Consider the following 9,066-nt stretch of genomic DNA (forward strand, 5'->3'; position numbering starts at 1 on the left):
AAAAAAAAAACAGGAAGGATCTAATTCCACTGGATCAGCACGAAGGCAGCCTGTGCCTCTATATGTCTATTTGCCTTCTCTGTCCTGCTGGAACCCAGCAGGCTGGCCTCCAGGGACTGCACCACTCAGACCCCACACTCTCTTGCTTCTGGTGAGGTGTGGCTAGTGGAGGGACTGGCATGAGATCGGGGGCGGGAAGACAGAGCCCTCTTCCCTCCGGTGGCTTCATCCTTTCACCTACAGCCCCTGCTCCTGCAGGGCCCCTCACCCATGGCTACTGCCTGCTGGTCCTGGAAACAGGACCCTCCCTCCCTCCCTCCCATCAGCAATCAGACCCAGGAGTGCTCAGGGCCCCATTAGAGCCAAGTCCCAGGTCACCCTCTCTTGTCCATTCCCCTAATGCTGCCCACACCTTTGTAAACGCTCTCAATTGCCCTGTGAGACAGCGTACCATCTGTTTCCTGCCAGGACCAGACCGATACAGGGTGTGGCAAATGTTCGTGAAATGCAGGGTCTTAGAGTTCACCCAGTTCAACCTTCCCTTTTAAAAATGTTTCATTTTAGAGACAGGGTTTTGTTGTGTCACTGAGGCTGGTGTCCAGGGGTGCCATCATAGCTCACTGCAGCCTCCAACTCCTGGGCTCAAGCGATCCTCCCACCTCAGCCTCCAGAGTAGCTGGGTCTACAGGTTCATACCACCACGCCTGGCTAATTTTTGTTTTGTTTGGTTTTGAGACAGTCTTGCTCTCTGTCACCCAGGCTGTAGTGCAATGGCACAATCTCGGCTCACTGAAACCTCCTTCACCCGGGTTGAAGTGATTCTCCTGCCTCAGCCTCCCCAGTAGCTGGGATTACAGGCACGCACCACCATGCCTGGCTAATTTTTGTATTTTTTGTAGACATGGGGTTTCACCATGTTGGCCAGGCTGGTCTTGAACTCTCGACCTCAGGTGATCCTCCTGCCTCTGCCTCCCAAAATGCTGCGATTACAGGTGTGAGCCACCACACCTGGCCTTAACCACCATGCCCAGCCTTAATTTTTTATTTATTTATTTATTTTTGAGATGGAGTCTCGCTCTGTCGCCCGGGCTGGAGTGCAGTGGCCAGATCTCAGCTCACTGCAAGCTCCGCCTCCCGGGTTTACGCCATTCTCCTGCCTCAGCCTCCAGAGTAGCTGGGACTACAGGCGCCCGCCACCTCGCCCGGCTAGTTTTTGTATTTTTTAGTAGAGACAGGGTTTCACCGTGTTAGCCAGGATGGTCTCGATCTCCTGACCTCGTGATCCACCCGTCTCGGCCTCCCAAAGTGCTGGGATTACAGGCTTGAGCCACCGCGCCCGGCCCCAGCCTTAATTTTTGTATTTATATTTTGTAGAGATGGGGTATTGCTATGTTGCCCAGGCTGGACTTGAACTCTTGGCCTCAAGAAATCCTCCTGCCTCGGCCTCCCAAAGCACTAGGGTTAGAGGTGTGAGCCACCTACACCTGGCCTAACAGTTGCTTTTTATGTAAGGGGAAACTGAGGCCCAGAGAGGGTGAGTGATCAGTCTTGGGTCACCCAGCCCCAGGGCTGGGGCTCATAGCTGTTCTGAAAAGGTTCTGGAGAGGCCAGGGCTTATCTCACAGAGGCTGGCAGCCTGTCTGCCCCATCCCCTGCCTGCCTCTCCCAGCCTGGTAGGTTCAAGATCATTTGAGCGTTTCCTCCACAGCAGGAGCCGGATGCATCTGCTCCAACTAATAATCCCATCAGGGCCATTTGCGCCTCCTAGGGGCAGGCGCCTGGGAACCCAGCCAGCGCCCTCCTCCCTGACCTCTTGCCCCAGAGGGCGGGGCCCCTCCACATGGCACAGGGTGTCTTCCGGCCTCCTCTCCATCCCTCACCCTCCCCAACCTGCCCATCAGCGACACATTGCTCCTTCTGCCTGGTAGCCTTCCAAGGTCCACCTGGCCCAAGTGTCCTGCTCCTTCTTCAAAGCCACCCCTCCCCAAGATGCTGCCTCTGAAGCTCAAACAGTCCATCTCCCTGACAACTGTGTCCTGTCCTTCTCTCCCATGTGGTGGTGTCGCTGTCCTCCCCCTGCAGCAGTGGGCACCTTGAGGGTAGAACCTTGCCTCGGGCGTCTCTGGCCCCTGGGGTCCGAGCACTGAGTGGAATCCTGATGATAAATGTTGCATGATAAATAGGCACAGTGACTCACGCCTGTAATCCCAGCAGGAGGATCACTTGAGACCAGGAGTTTGAGACCAACCTGGGCAACATAGTGAGATCCTGTCTCTACAAAAATTTAAAAAATTAGCCAGGCGTGGTGCCATGTACCTGTAGTCCAAACTACTCAGGAGGCTGAGGCGGGAGGATCGCTTGCACCCAGGAGTTTGAGGCTGCAATGAGCTATGATCGCACCACTGTTCTTTCCAGCCTGGGCAACAGAGTGAGATTCTACAAAAAAATTAATGTCTACAAAAAAATTAAAAATTAGTTGGGCGTGGTGTCATGCGTCTGTAGTCCCAGCTACTCTCAGGAGGCTGAGGTGGGAGGATGACTCGAGCCCAGGAATTAGAGACTGCAGTGAGCTATGATGGCGCCACTGCGCTCCAGCCTGGGCTACAAGAAACTCCGTCTCAAAAAAAAAAAAAAAGCTGCGCCTTTTGACTTTTGTGTACGCCAGGAAGGGATTGGAGGAAGTGGAGGCAGAGGGCTTGAAGTCCTCCAGCCAGCAGGGAGCAGGCTGGGGAGAGGGGCCACAGGGAGGACGCTTGGGTAGAAAGACAGCAAGTGCCAGCCATGCTGCCCAGTGGCCTTCGGGTACCAGGAGGCTGTCTGGGCAGGACAAGAGGAGCACGTATCTCAGGTCCACAGTCAGCCACCAAGCCCAGCTAATTTTTTTTTTTCTTTTTTGTAAAGATGGGGTTTCACCATGTTGCCCAGGCTGGTCTCGAACTCCTGGGCTCAAGTGATCCTCTTGTCTCAGCCTCCCAAAGTGCTGGGATTACAGGCCTGAGCCATCGCGACCAGCCTTGGGTCCACAGTCTTCACAGTTCCCAAGGCATGTTCACCTTGGTTTATTTAGTCTTACTGTGGCCTTGTGGGTTCAGGGTTACCATCCTCATTTTACAGACAGGGACAGTGAGGCTGGCAGAGAGGCCCGTCCTGCCCCAGGTGACAACTGCCATAGGATCCTCAGCCTCACCCCAGTCCTACATGCCCTTAGGGACCTCCCCAGGAGGAGGAGCCAGGGGCAGTGGTGCAGAAAGATTGCCCAGGTATACGACGTCACAGGCAGGCAGGGGGATGTTGGGGGCATTTATTTCTAACAGAGACTGGCACAAGCTTTGGGTTAAGGACACTCACCCCCACCCTCATCTAGAAACAATCTCTCTTGCCAGGCGCAGTGGCTCACGCCTGTAATCCCAGCACTTTGGGAGACCGAGGCGGGCGGATCACAAGGTCAAGAGATCGAGGCCATTCTGGCCAACATGGAGAAACCCCATCTCTACTAAAAATACAAAAATGAGCTGGGCGTGGTGGCGCATGCCTGTAGTCCCAGCTACTCGGGAGGCTGAGGCAGGAGAATCTCTTGAACCCGGGAGGCAGAGGTTGCAGTGAGCCAAGATCGTGCCAGCCTGGCGACAGAGTGAGACTTGTCTCAAAAAAAAAAAAAAAAAAAAAAGTAAAGAAAAGAAACGATCTCTCTCAGGGGCCAGAAGCTTCAGGGCGTGTCCCAGCCCAGGCTCTGCAGCCTGGGCCAGGGAGGAGGTGGAGGGACACATGGACCCCCCTGAAACCCCTCAGGAAGCGCCCTTGGCAGGAGTGCTGAACGTGTGGTGCGTGGTGTATCTTCTCACACTCCCTGTCTCCTCTGGGCCTGATAGCGAAGTGCTCCGGCAGCTGTTGAAGCTTGGGAGGGGAGGAGAGAGGCAGAGATAATGGATGCTGAAGAAAGGCTCTGACCGAGATCCCACACCCATTGGCTAGCATGCTCTGACCCATCACAAAGGGGAAACTGAGACTCCACTGGCCAGGCGGAATGAACCAAAGGGACTGAGGTGATTCCTCCAAACCTCACAAATCTAGCTCATCGCTCCTGCCCCCCACCGCTCTCCCCTTCCACCCTCCACACCCCAGGATCCCGCTCAAACATTATCTGTCTGTCTCCCTTGATCAAAACCCACTACTGGCTCCCATAGGCTGCAGGATACAGCCCAGTTCCTCAGCTGGGCCCCTGGGGTCCCTGGCCTGGCCTGGCTGCCTGCACCCCTCCTGCCCCCCTTCTTAGAGTCACCGCCTCTCCCCCTCCTCCCCAAATCCCACCAGGGCTAGGTCTCCCCTTTTCTCTAGGAAGCCTCATGGACACCCTCTGTGCCCCAGGCTCAGGCACCTGAGCTCTGTATGATACCCTGACACCCTTTCTTTCTTTCTTTTTTTTTTTTAGATGGAGTCTCACTCTGTGGCCTAGGTTGGAGTGCAGTGATGCAATCTCTCAGCTCACTGCAACCTCCACCTCCCCAATTCAAGCCATTCTCCTTTCTCACCTCCTGAGTAGCTGGAATTACAAGCACGTGCCATCACACCTGGCTAATTTTTGTATTTTTTTTTTTTTTGTTTTTTTTTTGAGACGGAGTCTCGCTCTGCCGCCCAGGCTGGAGTGCAGTGGCCGGATCTCAGCTCACTGCAAGCTCCGCCTCTCGGGTTTACGCCATTCTCCTGCCTCAGCCTCCTGAGTAGCTGGGACTACAGGCGCCCACCACCGCGCCCGGCTAGTTTTTTTTTTTTTTTTTTTTTTAGTAGATACGGGGTTTCACCATGTTAGCCAGGATGGTCTCAATCTCCCGACCTCGTGATCCGCCCGTCTCGGCCTCCCAAAGTGCCGGGATTACCGGCTTGAGCCACCGTGCCCGGCCAATTTTTTGTATTTTTAGTAGAGATGGGTTTCACTATGTTGGCCAGGCTGGTCTTGAACTCCTGACGTCAGGTGATCCACCCGCCTTAGCCTCCCAAAGTGCTGGGATTACAGGTGTGAGCCGCCACACCTGGCCTGTATGGCATCTTGAGGCAATGCTCAGAGCTTGGCCTGAAAGCAATTCACCTCCACCTGGAGCGTCTCCCCGACTCGGCTGTCTGCAGGTTGCACCCACTTGCAATCCCAGGTGCTGCCACCAGGGGGTGCACAGTGCCCGCTTGGAAGGTGGGCAGGGGCGGGCGGGGAGGAACTAGAGAGGGAGGGGTTAATGCCCAAGGGTCCCGCCCCGCCCAAGAGGCATGGGCGGTCTCAGCCCGGTCCACTCACCAGGTGTATATGAGCACAGCCAGGAGGGCTGTAAGGAGGACTGCCAGGAGGATAGACAGGATGGCGATGATGACCACGGTGCCCGGGCTCTGGGGGCCGGGGACAGCCCGAAGTGCCTGGGCTGAGGGAGGTGATGGGGGGCCGCACAGGCGGGCAGGAAAATAAATTTTACCTGACGGGAAGGGGCCCTTGGGCAGAATCCAGACCAATCACCGCCCCGCCTCCCCTACCACAACCCAGGCCTGGGGGAAGAGGGTGGCTGCGGGAGGGGCGCTTGCAAATTGCAGGACGGTCAACTGCCTCTGACTGGGTGGCGGGCTGACCTGTTCCTCCAGCCCATCCTCAGTCTTCAGGAGCCCCAGGCTCCAGTTCCTCTGCCCCGCCCTCTGCCCCTACTGTTCGACCCGAGCCTCTGGCCCCTACCTTGCTGCAGGTGAGTGTCGCTGGACCACTTTGTCTCAGCCACGGGTCCTTCGGCATTCATCACCAGGAACTTCACCCTGAATGGGAGACCCAGCATTGGCCATGGGGGTCCCCCAGAGTCCTGAAACCATCAGGCCCTGGTGCCTGCAAGTCTGTCCCCTGGAGTCCCAGGCCCTGGGGAGAACAGCCTGGGAAGGGAGCTGGGGACTAAAGAGCCAATAGAATGGGTTCGAATCTAGGGATGACATTTCCAGCAGTGTGACGTTGGGAGTGTCCCTCCTCTCCGGGCTTCTATGTCCTCATTTGGGAAAGGTAGGGGGTGGGTATTAGATCTCTCAGAACGGAACATGCGTGAATCAAGCATTTAGTGAGGGGAGACTGTCTGGATGGAGAGATGCCACCTGAGTGGTCCACACTGCCTGTGGGGACTGGGGCTTGAGGTGGGGAGCCTTCTGCTCAAGAAAAGCAGGATAGGCCGGGCGCGGTGGCTCACGTCTGGAATCCCAGCACTTTGCGGGGCCAAGGTGGGCAGATCACTTGAAGCCAGGAGTTGAGACCAGCCTGGCCAACATGGCGAAACCCGGTCTCCACTAAAAATACAAAAATTAGTTGGGTGTGGTGTCAGAGGCCTGTAATTCCAGCTACTCGTTAGACTGTGGCTGGAGAATCGCTTGAACCCGGGAAGCGGAGGTTGCAGTGAGCCAAGATCATACCACTGTACTCCAGCCTGGGTCACAGAGCAAGACTCCTTCTCAAAAAAAAAAAAAAAAAAAAAAAAAAAAAAAAAATAGAAGAAGAAGAAGAAGAAGAAAAGAAAAGGATAATTCACGTAATTCATGAAGGCCTCCCCAACTCCCTGTCTGCTGCTTCCTCTTCCCTTTGGCCAAGCAGGAGCAGGGGACCCAGGCATCCTGCTGGGGCCCTGGTGAGCATCCTAGGAGCTGCCCCAGGCTCTGGCTTGGGTGCAGGCAGGAGCCAGGGCCTGGCAGAACCGCTCACCTGTAGGGGCCGGGTCCCGGGAGGGGATGGTTGCAGCCAATTTTTGTTGGTTGGCAGTGGGTATCATTGCCGACGCGGAGGACACGGAGCTGGCCTCTGGCCTGGTCACCCGGGTACAGCCCCCGTTTGGCCCTCAGTGTGAGATAGTAACCCCTCTGGGAGAAGTTGGCAGGAGCCGGGATGTCCTGGTTTGTCCATGGGGCCGTGAAGCTCTGGGTGGCTAAGGGTGGCACTGTGGTCAGACAGTCACATAGCAGGATTCCACCCTCACCCCACCAGACCTGACAGCCCTCCGTGGCCCCATCCCCTGCAGCACCTGCTCCCTGCATCTCCCCCAACACACCCGCTACTGCCCTCAGGCCCGCAGGCCCACTTCACAGAGGGAAAACCGAGGCCCGGGCCCAGCAGCACCCACCATTGCTGAGGGCCACCACCAGCCAGATGGTATCCAAGTCAGAGATGTTGTGGCTGTGGAACTGGCCCAGAGGCTGCTCCAGCGTGAAGGTGGACTGGGTGAGCCTCCCCGCCAGGGTGTCGTTTGAGAGCTGCGGCACATAGTTGATATGCTCTGGGGCAGCTGGAAGGGGAGGGCAGAGAGGAGAGGCCAAATGGGGCAACCAAGCCCCCAACAGCTCTGATCTCCCCCTCACCCAGATCCAGACTTAACGTGGGAGCCCCAAATTAGGGGCATTTCCTGGGAGGTCGGGTCCGGTATGAATCAGGAAGCTTCTCTGGTGACTCTATGTCCCATGAGCATGGGTGGGAGGCCTGAGTCCAGCCCCTGGCCTCTCTCTTAGGAGCCTACTGGGGGTGGGCACGGTGGGAGGTGTAGGACAATGGCGGCATGGGAGCCTCCACCCCGGCGGTAGGCACAGTTCTCCCGGGCCGGGCCATGTTGGGATGAAACTGGAATTTGGGGGCAGCCTGACCCTCGGCTGAACTCTGCTCCTGACATGCGCAGTGACCTCCAACTTAAGCCCCTCCAGCTCCACCTACATGGTCCAGGTTGTGCTGCTTGAGAGGATGAGTAGCTTGGCAGGGGGCGGGAGGGTGGGGGCGGGGGGTGGGATGGCACAGGAAAGTCCCCTTGGCTGAGACTCCAGGCTGGGACACAGACTGCCCAGAGGGTCTGGGGGCTCTGAAGCCAGAACTTGGTTCCAAGTCTAGAATGTCCTCTCCTCCCCGCCCGGTTCTTTGCCACCTCCCACCATGGCCCCAAGGCATCTTCGCCTTCAGGACCAAGTCCCCCTCTCAGACTCCCACCGCCCCTCCCTGGGGAAGGGTGGGGGACAAGGACAAGCTTCCCAGGTCCGTACACCAGAGGGGACTCCGGATTGGCAACTTGGCCTGTGTCCAGCCTTGCTGGTTGAAGAGCTCAGACCTCCCCATCTGAGCCTCCCAGGCAGGAGCAGGACCACAGCGCCCCTCCTCTCCCCAACCCCAAATACAGGTCCGGAGAAGCAGAATGATGGACTGGGCTTCTAGGCAAGTCTCCGGCAGCTGCCCCTGTTCGGTTCAGTTCAGTTCAATTTGATTCATTTCAGTTCAATTTGATTCATTTACGTTGAATTCAACTCAACTCCAAAGGTTCAGGCTAGAGTCTTCCTTGGGGACAACTGTTGTAATTCATTTCTTAGAGTTCTCAGTCCTATCTCTGCAGCCCAGGGCACTCTGCGTGCAGGAGGCACTTAATGTTTAGAAAGAGAAGTGGAGACCGGGCGCGGTGGGTCATGCCTGTAATCCCAGCACATTGGGAAACTGAGGCAGGCGGATCATGAGGTCAGGAGTTCGAGACCAGCCTGGCCAATATGGTGAAATCCCATCTCTACTAAAAATACGAAAAGTAGCCAGGCATAGTGGCTCATGGCTGTAATCTCAGCTCTTTAGGAGACTGAGGCAGGAGAATCGCTTGAACCTGGGAGGCGGAGGTTGTGGTGAGCCGAGATTGTGCCACTGCACTCCAGCCTGGGTGACAGTGCAAGACTCCATCAGAAAGAAAGGAAAGGAAAGGAAAGGAAAGGAAAGGAAAAGGGAAAAGGGAAAGGAAAGGAAGGAAAGGGATGGATCCCATTTAAAAAGACAAAGGAATTTAGAGTGGGGGAAAAACAATTCTAGGGTTTTGAAGTACATGAATAAAAAATGATAGTTATGTAAAAGAAAACCAGAAAATCTTACACAACACACTGTGAATAAACTATTAAACCTATCTTGCAAATTGGTAGCTAAAGGGTTAAGAAATAAGTATTTATGCTACTTTTCCAGTAGGATCTGGTTTTAAAAATAAAACATGACCCATATTGATGAGGAAAAGCTCTACTTTGCCAAAAAAAAAAAAAAAAAAAGCCAGTTATAATGTAAAT

At 55.5% G+C, this 9,066-nt stretch overlaps 1 protein-coding gene across 1 annotated transcript in view; it reads right to left on the minus strand.

Annotated features, from left to right (window-relative positions):
- Nucleotides 1-3,289: 3,289 nt before the first annotated feature.
- The window catches only part of UPK3BL2 (uroplakin 3B like 2), a 6,978-nt gene continuing 1,201 nt past the window's right edge, over nucleotides 3,290-9,066 (minus strand). Inside the window, exons 2-6 of the mRNA XM_023218734.2 lie at nucleotides 7,122-7,283; nucleotides 6,707-6,926; nucleotides 5,708-5,784; nucleotides 5,285-5,405; nucleotides 3,290-3,894 (exon numbers count right to left, since the gene is read on the minus strand). Coding sequence (XP_023074502.2) covers nucleotides 3,786-3,894; nucleotides 5,285-5,405; nucleotides 5,708-5,784; nucleotides 6,707-6,926; nucleotides 7,122-7,283 — 689 coding nt within the window. The 3' untranslated portion in view covers nucleotides 3,290-3,785. The remainder of the gene's footprint in view (nucleotides 3,895-5,284; nucleotides 5,406-5,707; nucleotides 5,785-6,706; nucleotides 6,927-7,121; nucleotides 7,284-9,066) is intronic.

This window comes from Piliocolobus tephrosceles, chromosome 8 (genome assembly GCF_002776525.5).
Source record: "Piliocolobus tephrosceles isolate RC106 chromosome 8, ASM277652v3, whole genome shotgun sequence".
NCBI lineage: Eukaryota > Metazoa > Chordata > Mammalia > Primates > Cercopithecidae > Piliocolobus > Piliocolobus tephrosceles.